Raw genomic sequence first — 19,133 nt, forward strand, 5'->3', positions numbered from 1 at the left:
GGAGGTGTCCAGCACACTTAAGTATGGCTGGCACTACCTGCACTATCTATGAGATACACTACAACATTTAACAGTAACGGTGCAGAACTTATGGGCCAAATTCTGAGATCCTTACTGAGTTTTTAGTTGGACAGTTCTCATGCAAAATTCCTGTTGACATCAACGAGAGTTTTAACTGAGAAAAACTGAGCAAGAGCTTTCAGGGTTTGGCTCATTAGTAACCTTATCAGGAGTTAAGGTGTTTTGGACCCATTACTGTAAATTATATATATTATCATAAAGATGGAAGGAATGGAATTTTGTGGCCTTTCTTCTGTGTGTGTGTGTATGTGTGTGTGTGTGTGTTGTTTCTTGAGTGGGATTTGTTTAATAGTGGGGACTATAAAGCTTTAATGCTGTTCCTTGAGACATGCCCCTTGAAAAGAGTAATGAAGTTTTGCTTGTGAAAGTTTTTTAAAAGGGCCATTTTTACAAAATTAAAATCAGGCTGATTGCGCACATTGCTGTTGACAGTGAATGCAAAGTGAGTTTAAATGACACCGATTGTCAAAGGTTGTTTGTAAAACACCAGCAGAACGGGGAGGGGGAGACTGGGACATCACAACATCAAAACAAAACATTACTTCAAAAGAAAAGGCCAAGATTTCCAAATGTGACCAGTGATTTTGGGTGCCTCCGTTTTCAGTTGCTTATCTTGAGGTGCTTTTAAAAGCAGTGCTCAACTATGGGGAGGCCCCCTTACTGCTTTAGGGGCTACCTCACTTCCGTCTCATTCAAAGTGCAAAGGGTGGGGGGGAAGATGTAAGGTTGGTGTGTGTGTTTTAAAATACTTATGTTCATTAAGCGCCCCCTACTTTTTTCCCCATAATTCAAGCAATGTTTAGGAGATCTGATTTTCTGGCGGTGTGCTCTATATTTTCTTAAAACAAGGCCCTATTAAGGTGTCTGGTGATGGACCTCAAAGTCACTAGTAACTATTGAAAACCTCGTCCAAAGCATACCGTTTCCAGGGGTCTAAGCAGGGCATTCTTTAATTCACCTTGTTCAGCTTCTCAGTGCTCTTTACATTGCTTCCCTCTGCACTCAGGTAGAGGGTTAAGAATCCGAGACATCTTGAAAGAACAGGAGACTCTGACGTCCTTTCTGCTGAATGATGCTGGCCTCTCAGACTCAGTGGTTTTCCAGCTGATTAATTCTCAAGTGCGCCCTGAACAGGTGGGTTGATATAGGCTATGTCTACACTTACAGCAGCAGGTAGAGAACGTACACTGCAAACGCCCCCAGCGTCGGTATAAATAGCAGTGTAGCTGATGAGGTGAGAAGAGTAAAGGCATGCCAGAACCTTAGGGTGTAGACCCTACATGGCTCTCTACATGCCTAAGCAGTGTCCCCCCTGTCTATACTGCTGTTTTTAGCAGTGTAGTGTTCCGGAGCCTTTCACTGCCATGCATGTAGCTATACAACAAAAGTGTGGACGCAGCCTGCCTTTCGTTGTGGCATGTAGCTACATGTACCTACCCAGTGTAGACAAGGCCTTTTGGTATAACAGCAGCCACCTGCTACTGCAAGGCAGTTATCTGTGTGGAATGGAATCTTTGTACATTCAGGAATAAAAAGCAGCCCAGATTGGAGGTACCAGATGGGTGATGGCGCCTCTTCCCTCTTCATTTGTCTTTCCAGAATCCAGACTTATTTTGGCCTTTAAAAATACCTGGCGGATGGACTGAAACAGGGGCAGCTCTATGTATTTTGCCGCCCCAAGCATGGCAGTCAGGCGGCTTTCAGCGACGCACCTGCGGGAGGTCCGCCGGTAACGTGGATTTGGTGGCATGCCTGCGGGAGGTCCCACGGTCGCGCACCTTTGGCGTACCTGCCACTGAATTGCTGCCGAAACCGTGGGACTGGCGGACCTCCCGCAGGCATGCCGCTGAAGGCAGTCTGACTGCTGCTCTCACGGCGACCGGCAGGCCGCCCCCCGCGGCTTGCCGCCCCAGGCACGCAATTGGAGCGCTGGTGCCTGGAGCCGCCCCTGCACTTAACCAAGGTACTATGGTTTGCTGCCTGCGTTACTCCAAAGCAGCTGAGTTTAATATCTGGTGACTACACTGCCTAGCAATGAATCTGTCCCTGTGATCAAAGACTTGGCTCAGGAACATCAGGCAGCTGTGCCCCATTTTAACTCAACAATGTGGTGAACAGCAAGAGAGAACTCTGTGGGTAGAAATGTTTAACTTCACTGCCCTGATGTCAGCTGGGTCACACAGGCTTTATGGCACTGTCTCATGGAGAAAGGTGGGAGCAGTGAAAAGCAGGCCAGCTGTCCTGGATCCTTAATGAATAATAGATCTACTCAGAAAATTCACAGTGAAAATTGCAAGTCAGATCATTCCTGAGGTAGCTACTCAGAGGATTGTATCTGACTAAGTCCAGAATGTCTTTGGCCTTCTATGTGCCGGTGGCTGGGGAGCTCTGAGAGGAATGCTGTGCTGATGAATGAACGTTGCTGAATCAGACCTCTGGGATTATTGCTCTCCATGCTGTGGGCGGTGGGGGGGGGGAGGAGGGAATAATTCAGGCTGAATGACACAATTCTTCTTTTTCATTGTCACATAAAGCACAAATGCTGGAAATGTGTGGGCCTGCTTGTGGCCAGCAGGAGAGGGGATTAATGAACTTGCATTCACTTCTTCTCAGACTTTACAGGTTCTAGCTGGTGTGACTGGTTGCCTGCTTACTCATCCACTACAGGTCTGTCTAGAGCTACGGGAAGCTCCCTCACCCAGTGAGCCCCCCAGGCCAGCTCCATAGCTGGTGTAAAGTGGCATATCTCAGCTGACTTCAATGCCACTTTGTCAATTTACACCAGCTGAGGAGTTGAAAAGCTAGGTCTTTAGAGCTAATGAAGTAAAAATACAGAAAAGGGCCCTGTTGGGGTTCACTTCACATTTCCTTTCATTCCTCATCCCCCTCCTAGGTCTGCTATACTAAGGAAATGACCCATTGTTTACTGGTTGTTAGTAGTGGGTTCCCAGCTGCCTTTCCTTATCTAGTATTGAAACCAGTTTGGCTATATACAGGGCCAAAATATTTTCAACACAGCTGCAGAAAGCATGATCCTAACGTGGATATCTGCCACGCTTTCTGTAATAGTGTTGTGAAAGGTTTGGCTCTTTCTACATCAGAAGCCGAACCATTTTCAACGCCAGCTGAGGAAGAGCCAAAGGAAACCTATTGTTGACCATAAGCGCTGGTTGGTCAAGAATTTTCCAACCAAATCATTTTTAATTGGAAAATGCCAATTAGAAGAAACTAGGGTGACCAGATAGCAACTGTGTAAAAACAGGACAGGAGGTGAGGGGTAGTAGGTGCATATATAAGAAAAAGTCCCTATAAAAACGGGACATCTGGTCACCCTAGAAGAAACCAAAATGTTTCGCAGAAAACATTCTCAATTTCAATAAGCTCTGTTGACGGCCATTGTAGCTTTCCATGGGTACAGTTTATTTCTAGGCTTTTGGCACTAATCACTGTAGCAGCAGCTCATCTTACAAAGGTTAATTTCACCCTGTGAGGTAGGGCGTGTATTAGCCACACTTCACCTATGGGGACCTGAGACACAGAGAGATTAAGGGCAGGTCTACGCTTAAAATGCTGCTTCTGCGCAGCTGCACCACTGTATTGTAAGAGAAGAAGCTCCTACGCCGACGGGAGAGCTTCTTCCATCAGTGTAGTTAATTCACCTCTCTAAGAGGTGGTAGCTACATTGACAGGAGAAGCTCTCCCATTGACGTAACCCTGTCTACATGGGGTGTTAGGTTGGTATAACTATGTTGCTCAGAGGTGTGGCTTTTTCACACCCCTGAGTGACTTAGTTATATGTATATAGGTCTGTAGTGTAGATCTGGCCTAAGGCTGTAATTTTCAAGGGGCCTATGGGAGTGACTTTCAGTAGGAATTGCATGCCTCACTCCCATAGGCCCCTTTGAAAATCGCAGCCCATGTAACTTAGCCCTGCTGGAGGAGGTGGTAGAGCCAGGACTAGAATATAGATCTTCCAAGTCTTGCTCCAGAGGCTTAATCACAAGACCATATGTCCTCTCAAGGACCTTCTGCTATTCCAGATTTGGATCTTTTATGTATATAAATAGTTAAACACAATCTCTCCCTCTCTTCCCCCAACCTCAAAGCAACTTGTTAGCAAGAGTCTCACTCCTTGACAAACAGCTAGCTGCCGCTCTAGCTCCACCCTCCTACCATGCTGGGTGTGCAGGAAATGACACACTGAAATGAAAGCAAAAACTGATCAAAAAGCCCGATAGTTGAAAAATAGTTTGTACTTCAGCTTGCATGTTCTGGCTAAACAATGACACACTGATAAAATTAGTAGAGGTTTCCTCTAAAGAGGTGCTTTTGGGTTGCAGCACAGATAAAGATAAGCAGCTTAGAAAAGCTTGGCTACAGCCCACATTGTAGAACAACTTAAAAGGGTGGAGACTGGGTGTTTTTCTAACCTCTTCTGTTCCTGGGCAATCTCAGAGGGCAGCTACGTTGTGTAAATAAAATAACCTCTTGCTGTTCTGCGATGAATCCCTATCAGTAACATCCACATCATGGTTTCCTCACTTGCTTTACAAACCCAAACAAAACATTCTGACTAGCCATCAGTGCAGCTCACTTTGAGCTTGGAACTTAGGTATTGCCAACCCCAGCCCAGGCATCTGGAACACTTGTGAAACACTTTGAATACATCTACACTGCCTTGTAAACTTGGGATCAGACTCAGGTTTGAGCCCAAACCCCCATCACCGTAAACACACAAATCTTTCTGACTCGGGTCACCAATTACTCAGAACAGGATTGACTGGGGTGGCGGGGAGTGAACCCAAGTCTCGCTGTGACTTGGGTCCAAGCCCTGTCATTTTGTAGTGTGGACATAGCTCAAGCCACAGACCCAAGTCAGTAGTAGTGCAGTATGGATGCGTTAGCTTGGTTGTGAGACCCAGGTCCAGCAATTGTACACCCAGGTTTACAATGCAGTGTGGACACTTAAGCATGGACTTGGAAACACTGTCTCCACAAGCACAGGTCCCACAAACCCGGGTTTACAATGCAGTGTAAATATAACCCTTGTGTCCACATTCAAAAATGCTACCTATGCTTCCCAAGCTTTGAGCAAATCCCTTCACCACAGTGGGTTAATTCAGTCAAACTGGAACAATCCAACTCTTTGTAATGACACAAGCTGTATTTTTTAACGTATTCTCACCCATCCCTCTTTGGATTTTGACTAAAAAACACAAACCAAATTTAAAAGTCCAGTCAGTACTGACATGTCCTCTGTTGCTTTCTATCCTCTCCCTTGCTATCAGAGTTGTGCTAATAATATAGCCATGACCCCTTAGAATATCTGGCTCGCCATAGTGTTCATGAGTTTAGGCATCAGTATAAAGTAACTTTGCTTTCCCAGTGATGCCTGCAACAGCAGCTCACCCCTAGGGGACATCACATGGTACAGTCACAGGCCACACTCCATTGATCTGTCATATTTAACTTTTGAAGATTGATCATCTAATGACTAGATTATCACTGCTGCAGATTAGCCTGAAGCAGTGCCACTGCAGAGTGTGTTTATCCCAGCACAGTTCCCTTAGAGGGCGAGAGCCTATCCTTCCCAGAGTGCGACGGGCAGGGCCGGTTCTAGGGTCCCATTTGGGACAGTAGGAGAGGAATTGGGTATTTGGGGGCCTCTGGATAGTCCTATTTAAAAAAACAAACAACCTTCCAGGTGTCTAGGGACTAGTTAGGTCCCGGGAAAATCTTATATATATATGGAGATATACCTATCTCATAGAATTGGAAGGGACCTCAAAAGGTCATCGAGTCCAGCCCCCTGCCTTCGCTAGCAGGACCAAGTACTGATTTTTGCCCCAGATCCCTAAGTGGCCCCCTCCAGGATTGAACTCACAACCCTGGGTTTAGCAGGCCAATGCTCAAACCACTGAGCTATCCCTCTTGGATTTTAAGAGGTAAAAAAAGTAAAATTTGGCTACTGTGTCAGGATTTTGCTGTGATTTATAATTTATATCATGGATGAGGACTGTACATACTGCACATATTTTGGCCTTTCTGACAATAATTTGGGGGCCCTTGAAGGTCGGGGTGAGGGGGAATGTCTCCTTAGATCTTGTGCAATGCTAGGCCTGGTTATGGGTATTGCATTGTCTAATAACTTGGATTGCGCACACACTCAAAATATAAGCAGTCATTCAAAGTATCAGAAAACTGATTTTTTTTTTATTTTAATTTCTGTGTGTGCTATATTTCATATGTGAATGTTGCTTTAATTGTCATATGGTGCATTCTCTACAGCCTTGTCTACACACACAAGTTGCTGCTTTAATATACTGGCATAGTTAAAGTAGCACAACCCTCCTTGTATGCACACAATAAGCTATATCTGCCTAAGGAACCTTTATACCAGTATAACTGCAGCCACACTAGGACTTGTACCCAGGGCTGACGAGAGGGGAGGGAAGCCGGTACAAATTACCGGGGCCCAGTTTCCCCCGCCCCTCGTCAGCCCTGTTTAGCCGGTCCGCCCTTGCTGGAGCCCCCAAAAATTTTTTCACCGGGGCCCGAACCCATTCTCGATGGCCCTGCTTGTACCACTATAACTATTTTGGTAAAAAGTCACACCCCTAACTGAAATAATTACAGTGTTACAAAATCTGTGTGTAGACTAGACCTTTGTTGTCATTGGAGGTTTGAGAATCAGAATAGGGTTGGCCTTTGCACTCTGGTCAGCTGGGGTTAGGAGCATGCTTAACCCATACCAAAGGTAGAGCCACATGGCATGTTTGGCAGGTTCTGGGGCAACACTGACATTCACATGGGAGCCACATTCATTCCTCCTTAGCCAGCAGGACGGCTGGGTATGATACAGGCCCTTCTTAGGTGGTGGGGAGGGAGAATACTTCTGTCTCTGAAAACAACTTGGATTCCCCAGTTAGGGGAGAAAAGCCTTGCCTAAAGTGGAGGTGATTACACATGACATCAATTGGTGGTCACTCAAGGGCTGTGGCTTCAGATGGCTGTGTCACCCTACACATAGGCGCCAACTTTCTCCGGTGCCAGTGGGCGCCCCTGGCCCTGCCCTGACTCTATCCCTGCCCCGCCCCCATTCCAACCCCATCCCCGAAGTCCCCGCCCTAACTCCACTCCCTCCCTGCCCCTATTGGATCCCTTCCCCAAATCCCCACCCTGGTCCCGCCTCTTCCCCCTCCTCCCCCCTCCCTCCCTGCCCCGCGAATCAGCTGTTTCGCAGTGCAAGCGCTGGGAGGGAGGTGGGAGAAGCAGGACATGGGCGGAGGAGGTGGAGGTAAGCTGGAGCGGGGGGGGCGAGGTGGGGCCATGGGGAGCTGCCAGTGGGTGCTGAGCACCCACCAATTTTTTTCCATGGGTGCTCCAGCCCCGGAGCACCCACGGAGTCGGCACCTATGACCCTACGGTCCATGAAGGCATTGGTAGGGTCTAATCGTAACCACCAAGGTATTAGTATTGTCTCTAGTTGTTACTGAAAAGCCTGAAGGTTCCACAATGATAAAAGTGAATTGTTGTTTTTGGCTGCAGTTTGCCTATGGAGTCCCTGACTTGACTCTGAAGGACATTGCCTGTAGCCAGACCCTACTCAACCGCTTCATTATCTTCAGCAGCCAAAGGGGTATGCATGCTGTGTACAATGCAATGTGTGCCCTTTCCCAGGAGAACCTGCAGCAAATAGAAGACTCCTTGTACGCAAATGTTGATTTCTTTAAGCTTTTCCAGCTGGTGAGTACTAACACAAATCTGCCTGGTGTGCGTTGTTTCTGGTATTCTGACTTCAAGGATTTTCTTTTCATTATAGAACCCATGTTCTAAGCAGTCATTTACGTTTTTGCTAGGGCAGATAATTAGGTTACTGGTTATAAGAAAGGCTAAGATTTAGTCACAGGTAATTTTGGTAAAAGTCATGGACAGGTCATGGGCAGTAAATAAAAATTCATGGCCTGTGACCTGTCCATGACTTTTACCAAAAATACTCCTGACTAAAGCTCTACTTCTGGGGCCCTGCTGCTCTAGAGGGCCCCTGCTCCAGTGCTGGGGGTTGACTGCCCCTGGACACTGCTCCTTGGGGACCACTCTCTGGAAAGCCTCCGGGCTCCCCTGGGGCCGCTGCTCTAGCTGCCCTGGGACCACTGCTGCTCGGGTGGTCCCCGGAGCCAACTGCCTGTGGCTGCCCAAGCAGCGGCCGTTGCAGCTGGCCCCACCCCTGGGAGGGACCACTGCTCAGGACCACAGCGGTCCTGGGCTGCCCCTGGGGCCAGCTGCACCGGCCACTGATGGCACAGTCCCCAGAACCACCTGCCTGAGGAGCGGCCGATGCTGCTGGCCCTGTGACCACCTGAGTGGCTGGCCCCAGGGTTGCTAAAGCAGCAGCCGGTGCAGCTGGCTTTGGGGCGGCCCCCGAGACTGCTGCTGGGCACTCCTGGGAGCCACCCCCAGGACCACTGCTTGGGCAGTCCCCAGAGCCTCCCAAGCAGCGGCCGGTGCGGCTAGTCCTGAGGATTGCCTGAGCAGCTGACCCCGGGTTGCTCCAGCAGCGGCCAGTGCGGCTGGTCGTGGGGCCCCATGGCCAGTTGCTTGGGCGGCCCTGGAGTCAACCACACCAGCCATTGCAGAAGTCACGGAGGTCGCGGAAAGTCACGGAATCTGTTATAGGAGACGTATGATTATTTACCTACAAGATTACTAGCCTAGTGGATAGGGGGAAAATAGGTGACATGATAGCTCTTGATTTTTAGTAAAGATTTTAACATAGCCACACATGACATTCTCATAAGCAAACTCGGGAAATGTAATCTAGATGTAATTGCTATAAGGTGGGTGCAAAACTGGTTGAAAGACTGTATTCACAGAGTAGTTATCAATGGTTTGCTTTCAAACTGGGAAAACATATCTAGTGATGTCCTGCAGGGGTCAGTCCTGGGTCCAGTGACTTGAATAATGGAGTGGATAATAAGTTTATAAAATTGGTGGATGACACTAAACTGGATGGGGTGCTAGAACTTTGGAGGACAGGATTAGAATACAAAATGATCTTGACAAATTGGAGAATTGGTCTGAAATCAACAAGATGAGGCCTCACCAGTGTTGAGTAGATTGGGACAATTACCTCCTGTGTCTTACATACAACAGTCCTGTTAATACATCTTAGAATTATATTGGCCTTTCTTGCACCTGCATCACATTGTTTCATATTCAATTTGTGATCCACTATAACCCACAGATCCTTTTCAGCAGTACTGCTCTCTAGCCAGTTAGTCCTCATTTTATAGGTGTGCACTGAGTTAATGTGTATAAAGAACCACTTCAGTTATTGTTACCTTACTGCGTCTATAGTCATGGAAATGTCTTACTGCTGGCTTATTGGCTTCAAGCCTGTGGTTCTGTGGCTAAACAGGAGACTTTACCCTCCTGGCACCCGTCACAAACAACTAACCTTGCAGTTTCTTTTAAAATAAAGAGCAGAAAAGCCAAGGTGGACCTATGCTGTGATGTTACTGCCAGACAAACTCCATTTTCTCCTATGGGTGTATATCAAGAGGGTTCACACTCTGGCAGGTTGCTTTGGAGAGACATACTGCAGCTAGGGTATATCTCAGTGAGAAGATACAGATGTTATAAAGAAACAACTGATCAATATGTTTTGCCATAGCAGTGCTGCTCCTAAAATGATCACTAATTTAGTATGGGCCAAATCCTGCCTTGAGTTGCACAGAGCAGGTGAGCAGAGGATTCTGGGAGCCTTTCCTCCTCTCCCAGCCTATCCATCCTAGCTCGAGTACTAGGGTATGGGACCCCAGGATTACGCCCACAGTATATCTAGCTCAGGTGTGCAGTGCCTAGAAGTTCAGAGAGGGGCATCCAATGCCAAACCTTTTAAGGTTCAGCTACTACATAAATATGGCTGTGCTGCCATATCAAATGGAAGGAGAAGATGAGCCTTGAGGAAGCAATTGCCAAAAATAGACACATGTAGGAGAGAGAGATGGGCCTGAGCCCTAAAGTTTGGATATGGGTCAGAATCCAGACTTGTCCAAAGGCTGGGGTGGTAGGCCAGATCCCAGCGCTGTGCCCGATCAATGAGATAAGATCTGTCTACAAAGCTGGGTTGTGGATCTGAAGTTCAGGGGTGTTTGGAATCTGGCTGTTGGTGTTTTGCTTTGTACCCACCTGCAGAGAGAGATGAATGGATTTTCTTTCTACAATACCTAGCACAATGGGTTGAAGTCTCCCTGCTCACCTGCAATATAAACATTAAATAATAAGTTTCTCTAATATATCTGAGTTTTCTCAAGTGTAAAAGTCCCTCTTCAAGTCAAAGTCCATCTCAAGATTGTTTAGCCCCACAGAGTGGATTCTGTATAATAAACACTCTTTGCCACAGGTACTTTTGAAATGTGCTTCTTCCCTGCCATGGAATTGATTCCACTTACACGTTTGTTGTTTAAATCTGTGAACACTAAAATTCAGGGGTGTATATGTATAAACATACACATGCACGTGTCTACACAACCCTGTGGCTTGTTGGAGGGAATCAAAGCAAATCCCAGTTCTGATAGTAAAATGGATACAGAGTAAGAAGATCTCTTCCTTTGCTATCTGTGCTTGTTTCACTGCAATGAGGAAAGTGAGCCTCTTTCCAGAGCACTGCTGTTATTGCAGCTGGTTGGGTAGTTGTCATGTTTACTCCTTTTCAGATGCTCGAGTTATATGAAGCATAAACACAAAGATAGTTATTTAATATCTTAACACAGCTCAGGGGGACTTACAATTTTACTCAATTCTGAATCAGTTGCCCACTGAAACACAAAAATCCATGTTGAACAAGTGTTTCTTCACCTGCTCCATGTGTAATCAGGCTTGGCTCAATGCGGTATCAGGTGGATTAACATGGAACCACTTGGATTAAGAATATCTGTGAGTTTGACACTGGCTCTGTTTGTCTTCACTGCTTTAGGCCACTCTGTATTATATGGCCCTGTGGTTACACTTGTACAACATAACCCATCACGTATCTAAGTTTGTACTCCTAGAACTTCTCATGTAAGTGAGCCCTACTCACTGGACCTGATTGTCCACTGCCAGGCACTTTTTCTAGTCGTTTCCTCCTATGTGAATGGAGAATTCTCACTTGTACCCATTTTCACACTCACTTTGCACGGAAGTAAATGACTGCACGGAGTACAAGGCAGTGCAGGGTCAGCCAGCCCATTGGGAGTAAGGTTTCCAGAATTGGGCCCTGTATTGGCTCAAAGAATCCCTTCCATTCTGAAGGGCTCCATTTTCTAATGACGTCACTTTCTCTCCCAGTGAAACTGAAAATGTTTGGGCAGATTTCCATCCCACTTTGTGTTGCAGCTCCTAGTACATTGGGGTGCAGTAAGCTGCTATAGAACAGTGCTGTATGATATTTGGGGTGGGAGAAGCTCACTGCCTGCACATGCCCCGCTCCCCGCCAATCCTGTCTCACCCCCATGCTGTGGTAATGTAGGAGGATGTTGGTGGGGCAGGATTTGCCTCCTAGTGAATCATTCAGTCATTCCAGAGCACATCTATTTAGAAGGCTTTCTGAGATCTATGAATCGTATCAGATGCATCATCCTGGAAATATTTAAAAATCGTAATTAGCGCACACACGCATTGCTCTGTGTACTATGGAGGAGGAGTGACAATTTCTCTCCCTTTCTCCTCTGGCTAATGAAAGCTGTTTCCATGTAGGGTTCTTATCATGGGCTCTTTTCTGTTTGCTTAGGAGGAACTTTGCTAGCTTTTTGTTGTTGTCACTGGTTGCTGTTCAGTGTTGCAAAATCTTTCAAAGAAGAAAAGACTGCTCTCTGGCGTTTCACAGTTGTGTCCGTTTTTAGGCTCTTGGAGGCGTCAGGGGAAAGTGAAAACATAACTTGAGGCAGTTTTTGTAGCAAGCTCCTCCATTCATTGTAACTGACATGTTAAGGTACAAGCATGTGCTTTCCATGAAACTGCTACTTTTGTGATCCCCTGTTAGTTATCTGCAGAGTGCAGCTTCTGCTGCTTTCTTAACTACTGCCATCGGAAAGGAAGAGCAGAGGGTCGGAAAGCAGTATGCCATGCAGTTGCCTGATTAATAGTTAATTTAAAAGACCAGATTTATATTTTGTTGTAATCCTAAAGAAAACAGCAGCCTGAGGAAGGAGAGCGAATTAGATACGCCAGTGCAGGATGGCGGCTTTGTGCCACACCACTGGCATCATCTGGCCTAAAAGCCATTTTTACTGGTCCAGGAGGATAACCCCAATGCAAAGCAGCTGACGGGGGCTTCTAAGTCATTCGCTATACTTGCTACTGGTGAAACAGAGGGAAGGGATGTAGCCGGGACTATCATGCACCACATACATCTCCAGCTGTTTTCAGTGCCCCATGGCCATTTCATCCCATTGAGAGTTAGAGCAGTTAGTTACTTTACTCGGACTCCCCCCTCCACACACTTGTAAATAAATTGTAGCCCTCCAGGATTTTACAGTCAATAGCTGGGACAGAACTCTGAACCTTCTGCTCAAAAACAGACTCCTACCACTTGAGCTAAAGGAGAATCTACAGCCCGTTAGACAGAGCTTTCCGTTCCTTGTCGTGTAACTGGGTAGTAGACACCATTGTTCAGTAGACACTGGACTCATTTCATCTCTATTTTTAATTTAATCACAGCTTCCCACTGTTCTAGACAGAAAGTCGCAAGGTGTTGACCTGAGATCCTGGGGGAGAGTGCTGTCTAATGTGTCTCAAGCAGTGCGAGAGGTAAGCAATCTGATAATGAACTGAATCACCTGGTTCTGGCAGTGCATAGCTCTCCTCTGCCCTTGTTTGGTCCATCAGTTTGTCTCACAAACATCTGACTTATCTGAAAGAATCCAGACTACATCAGTGAAATGGTCAAGGAGTGACGATCTGTGGAAAATACATTCTTAGTCTCTTTCCCCACCATAAATATGGGTATAAACTTCATTGTCTATGAACCATGACAGCCTTTTTCCGTAGGGCAGAAGAGCACAATCACCGAAACTGTCTTGTTGACAGTGTGGGGTAAAAGAGGAGAAGGCACCTTCAGGGCCCACTGCTCACCACCAGGAGGGCTGGGCACAATCAAGTCCTACCCATTCTGGTTTTCTCATTGAGGGTAGCTGTTAATAAAGAAGTCTTGTTTTGCTACAGCTAGCCAGAAGGCCAAGCATTCAGGACCTTTTGTTGGTTCTGCAACCGTTTGTACAAGGTGGAGGGCCAGAATCCTTCAGCCACCTGATGAGCACCTTGTCTAATCTTCTCTGTGGCTATCCAGAGGGAAGTGGTTCCAGAATATTCTCCTTCAACTGGTATGAAGATAATAACTACAAAGCCTTCCTAGGGGTTGACTCCACCAAGAAGGAATCCATTTATTTTTATGACAATACAACCAGTAAGTCTATTTCTGCTGTACCTTAACAGCTGTATCCAGGGGCAGCTCCAGGCACCAGCATAGCAAGCGCGTGCCTGAGGCGGCAAGCGGGGGATAGCCTGCCAGTCACTGTGAGGGCGGCAGTCAGGCGGCCTTCAGCAGCGTGCCTGCAGGAGGTCCGCTGGTGCCGTGGTTTCGGCAGCAATTCGGCGGTGGGTACGCCGAAGCCGCAGGACCGGCAGATCACCCACAGAAACGCCGCCGAATCCGCGTGACTGCGGTCCGCCCACAGGCATGCCGCTGAAGGCTGCCCGACTGCTGTGCTTGGGGCGGCAAAAAACATAGAGCCACCCCTGGCTGTATCATAACTGGTGCTGGGTATCTTTTTGTCCGATAGAACATGGAACACTTAGTGATATTGTTATTGGGTCAGTTATACCCCTGGGTCTGAGCTCCGCTGCTATAGGATCCTTTCTGTATTTTATCCTAAACCCTGCTGCCATTTAACTCCCCTTTTTCTCTATGAATGTATATCCACCAAGGATTATAGATCTATCTACACATGCCCAGTACTCTGCTTCCTTGGTCAGGGAACAGATAAAAGAAATGCTATCCAGCTAAATGACCGTGCTAAATGCAAGAATAAGATGGAAATTGTTTACACACAGAGTTTAATACCGAGTTATATCTTAGGATCCAATTGCAAACTTTTCCAGAGTTCAGGGTGTTCAGTCCCAGGGCTTTTAGTTTGGACTCACCTCCTGTTAGTACCATGTGTGGATTAAACTACCATGGACAGGCATAGAAATAACTATGTACAATTCAATACAAAGGAGCTAGATCATTGGAGGAAAAACTATAGATGTTAGAAAAGAGAGAGGGGATCCAGGTGGGTTCTCTAGTTTCCTGCCATCTGAAATGTCCTATGAATGAAAACTAGCAAAAATTGAAATTCAATGTGTCTCAGCTTCCAAACTGCTTTGTGTCTCTGTTTTGCAGCCCTAAAATCTACTCAGCAAACTTTCTGGTGGCACCTTAAAGACTAACAGATTTATCTGAAGAAGTGAGGTTTTTTTACCCATGAAAGTTTATGCCCAAATAAATCTGTAGGTGCCACTGGACTCCTTGTTGTTTTTGTGGATACAGACTAACACGGCTACCCCCTGATCTTGGCAGCAAACTTTGCCACTTGTTTCCCCTAAAGTAAAGATGTATTTGAGATCCTACATTGTTTTGTTGCTTTTCAGCTACAGTGTGTCTATTTAGGGGCAGCACAAAGTAGCCTGTTCAGACCCCAGAGTCAAAGCGGTTTGCATTTGTAATATGGGTAGACTGAAGCCTGCAGGATGTTATAAACAATAGAGCGTGGGTATGGTTACATAACATCTGTTCTAATTTCTTCCTGCAGCACCCTTTTGTAATGCATTGATCCAGAGCATGGAATCAAACCCTTTAACCAAAATAGCCTGGAGTGCTGTGAAGCCCCTGCTGATGGGAAAAATCCTCTTTGCTCCTGATTCGCCTGCTGTAAAGCAAATACTGAAGAATGTAAGAGATTCTGATATATACACAACTAGTATTTTTAACCAGCTATCCCCCCAGAGAATAACCCAACCATTTTGCCCTCGTGACCTTTTCTTCACAGAGTTCTTTTTGCTTTGATGTCTAGAATGCATCATAGGAAGGAAGAAATTGTGGCATTCGCTGAGACCTGAAATTCAGAGATTTCAAACCAATGACATCAAGGTTAAGATTATACTTAAGGGTAATTGGAAGAGAGGGGCTGAGTCTCCTCTCACAGTAGTGGAATTAGGCGTTAGTGGGATTATATTAGTGCAGGCATTCTCAAACTGGGAGTTGGGACCCTTCAGGAGGTAGCGAGGTTATTACATGGGGGGGTTGCGAGCTGTCAGCCTCCACCTCAAACCCCGCTTTGCCTCCAGCATTTATAGTAGTGTTAAATATGTTAAAAAGTGGTTTTAATTTATAAGGGGGAGTTTTACTCAGAGGCTTGCTGTGTGAAAGGGGTCACCAGTACAAAAGTTTGAGAAACACTGTATTAGTGTATACCAGATCAGAATTTGGCCCACTACCTCTTTGCAAGCCTGAAACTATTCCGTCTCGATGGCAAAGGAAAACCAGTTGTAAATGAGTCAGGATAATGGAAATTACCCGTAGTTCTGTGAAGATTCTTTGGCCTGAGAAGTCTTTTTCAGTGATGATGAACAAAGTTTCAACTTTCTTCTCAGAAAAAGAGATGTATTGGATCCATTTTTTAACACTGATTAGGAATGGCAGAGAAGAGAGCAGAACATTATATGGGGTGTGGGGAAGGGGGCAGGCTGGCTGCTCCAGCGGCAAATGGAAAGGAAGGATGGTCTTGTGGTTCAGACACTGGACTGGGATTCAAGGGATTGGTATTTAAATCTCAGCTCTGCTGCAGGCTGTGGCAAACTTCTCTGTGATTCCATTGGTAAAACTGGGTAGTAATATCGGCTCTCTATGAGCTGAGGGGTGAAAACATCATCTACTTTCTGTCCTCCACAGGGTGTTAGGAATAAATAAATGTTTGTGAAGTGTGCAGTCACTATTGCGATTGGGGGAGGAGGGCTATATAAATAGATTTATCCATCTATCTAGTCACGCTTGCTTCTGTTAAACACACAGAAGAAATGTGCTGTGGGTGTCTTGGATGAGCCTAATAGAATTCAAGGAATGCCCTTTGTGAGGCGCACTCTTTCTGTCACACTCCATTGCCACAATGTCTCTTCTATCATGTTTATTGAATTATTGTAATTAAATTAAATTACATTAGTAAGCCACAGATTGCTACAAACCATCCGGGGTCAGGATCAGTGCATGCATCTGGTCTGTATGTGTTTAGGTTCTCTCTCTAACATATTGATATTCCTTTCTGGTTGTTAATGCCTCAGGCAAACTCCACATTTGAAGAACTTGAGCGCCTCAGACTGTTGACCAAAGCCTGGGAAGAAGTGGGACCTCAGCTGTGGCACTTCTTTCAAAGCAGCCTGCAAATGAATATGATCCGAGTATGTTGTGCCCTGGCTGGGGAACTGTGATTAGAGCAGCCCTTCAGCTTGCTTTCATAGGGGATAGGAGAGTTAACTTGGAAAGTTTGGATGGAAGCACAACCTTTGCATGAAGCAATGTTATGATTCCTAAGAACCTATGGGTCTATGGTCACTCGGTTTGTTTTGCAGACTTGTCTGATATGCATTATGAAGACACTGGCCCTGATCCCCAGGTCTAGCTAAGCTCTGCTTGGTGCAGGAAATGAAAAGGAAAGATGGTATTATGCCTCTTTTACACTCACCAGATCCTTGGGTCAGCCAGAGTTGCTTTGATCCCTTGCACAACTTAGAGAAGTCTCAGGGCTGCTCTAAGTTGCCCCCAGCTGCCCCTGGCCCCAAGGTCCATTCTGGCAGCTGGGGAACGCAGCTCTGTAGCCATGTCCTCTCCCTTCTGGCAAAGTCCCCTATATAGGGGCCTGCAAGGAAGGATTCTGCAAAAGTTACTATTTACATTGGCAAAAGGATCAATATGCTGGGTCCCCTAAAGTCCAGAGCAAACTGTTAAGTAACTCATGTAGCTTAGATATGAAGAGAAATTCATGTGGAGAAATGCTGTGTTTGTTTGAGAGCTGTTTTCTCTGCATGTGGATCAAGTGTTTTTAGACTTATTCCAAGGATCAAACAAGGATCTGTTGCTTGTAACTCTCCCCTTTAGATGCCCCTTTACAGACATAACTCCATGGCCTACCCTTTCCTACTAATTGGGGACTCAGTAGGATGGCATGAAACCTTTCTAGCTAGAGTGGGCTTGTTCTAAAGCACATAAAGAGCAAGGTAGTAAATCAGAACTGATGTGCTTCCCAGAACACTCTGAAGAACCCCACGGTGAGAGACTTCTTGAATGGACAGCTGGGTGCTGAAGGTTTAACTGCTGAAGATGTGATCAACTTTCTCCATAATGGATGTCCAGAGAACCGCGAAGAGGGTGTGGCAGACTTTGATTGGCGGAATATCTTCAATGTCACAGACCAAGCTTTGCGTTTGTTTAATCAGTATTTGGAGGTAAGGTGGGCACTTGTACTATGGTGATGGGCACCAATGGAAATCCTTATAGAGAGAATACATCAAAACATCACCATCAGTGCTTAGATGCTATGGTGATGGGTGCTAAGACAGAGATTTAAATCACAAGGTATTTCAGTTATTTCACCTTACTTGTTTTAAAATAATAAAGGGACAGAAGAATAAATGCCTTACTCTGATAGGGAAACTTTTATCTGATGATCCCCACGTGCTTTATTAAAAATATTAGTTGAGTCTGGAAACATCCACAGGAGACAGAAAAATGTCATCATAGCCATTTTACAGAAGTGGCAAGTGACACACACAGAGTGGGAATTTCAGAAGGCCTATCATTGGCTTCAGAGGGAGCAGGGTTCTGAATGCTTTGGAAAATCCCACCCTGAGTTTAACCACCGGATCCAAAGGTCACTGAAAGTCAATGTTTCCACTGACTTTAATGGGCATTGGATCAAGCCTCATGTGAATTGCCCAAGGTCAGATGGTGTGTTGGTAAAAGAGCTTAGAATGGAACCCAGGAAAAAAACTACTGGACTCCCTTCCCTAGAAACTACTGTTTATGTAGATCAGGGATCAGCAACCTTTCAGAAGTGGTGTGCCGAGTCTTCATTTACTCACTCTGATTTAAGGTTTCGCGTGCCAGTAATACATTTTAACGTTTTTAGAAGGTCTCTTCATATAAGTCTATACTATATAACTAAACTATTGTTGTATGTAAAGTAAATAAGGTTTTTAAAATGTTTAAGAAGCTTCATTTAAAATTAAATTAAAATGCAGAGACCCCCGGACCGGTGGCCAGGACCCGGGCAGTGTGAGTGCCACTGAAAATCAGCTCGCGTGCTGCCTTCGGCATGCGTGCCATAGCTTGCCTACCCCGATGTAGATTCTAAAAGATTTAGCAGGCACAACAGTTTCATTCTCAAAATGATTTTGCACTGAGACAAACCACAATTTCAGTGACTCTTTTACTTCTTATTTAAAAAGAAATACTAGCTCTCGGAAATTCATCACTGTACAATACCAATGCGTTTCCTTTACATAAAAAACAAAAGTTAATATCATTGTGGCCACAGGTGATGCTAAAAAAGCTGTCAGAGGTGTGAGGCATTAGTGTCCTTTCTACAGCCCTTCCCTCCTCTCCCCCCCCCCCCCAATGCATTAGGCTCTAAGGGCTAGTCTACACTGGCAACGCCAAAGCGCAGCCGCGGCAGTGCTTTAACGTGGCTTGTGTGGTCGCAGCACAGTGCTGGGAGAGAGCTTCCCCCTCTAAAAAACCCACCTCCACGAGGGGCACTTTACAGCACTGAAACTTGCTGGGCTCAGGGAGGTGTTTTTTCACACCCCTGAATGAGAAAGTTGCAGCTCTGTAAATTGCCTGTGTAGACAAGCCCTTAGTTAGAGATATGTAAACAGACAGGTGCCTGCCCCAAAGAGTTTATCACCTAGTGAGATAACATACAAACCATGGATGTGTATCTGGGAGGGGCAGGGAGAGCATGAAAACACAAGGTGAT

The 19,133-nt window shown here is 45.9% G+C and overlaps 1 protein-coding gene across 1 annotated transcript in view; it reads left to right on the forward strand.

Annotated features, from left to right (window-relative positions):
* ABCA4 (ATP binding cassette subfamily A member 4) overlaps nucleotides 1-19,133 on the forward strand; it is a 128,599-nt gene that overhangs the window by 32,149 nt on the left and 77,317 nt on the right. The window contains exons 6-12 of the mRNA XM_054037008.1: nucleotides 1,088-1,215; nucleotides 7,630-7,827; nucleotides 12,784-12,873; nucleotides 13,288-13,528; nucleotides 14,916-15,055; nucleotides 16,441-16,557; nucleotides 17,404-17,601. Of these exons, the coding sequence (XP_053892983.1) occupies nucleotides 1,088-1,215; nucleotides 7,630-7,827; nucleotides 12,784-12,873; nucleotides 13,288-13,528; nucleotides 14,916-15,055; nucleotides 16,441-16,557; nucleotides 17,404-17,601 (1,112 nt within the window). The remainder of the gene's footprint in view (nucleotides 1-1,087; nucleotides 1,216-7,629; nucleotides 7,828-12,783; nucleotides 12,874-13,287; nucleotides 13,529-14,915; nucleotides 15,056-16,440; nucleotides 16,558-17,403; nucleotides 17,602-19,133) is intronic.

Source organism: Malaclemys terrapin, chromosome 8, assembly GCF_027887155.1.
Source record: "Malaclemys terrapin pileata isolate rMalTer1 chromosome 8, rMalTer1.hap1, whole genome shotgun sequence".
Lineage (NCBI taxonomy): Eukaryota > Metazoa > Chordata > Testudines > Emydidae > Malaclemys > Malaclemys terrapin.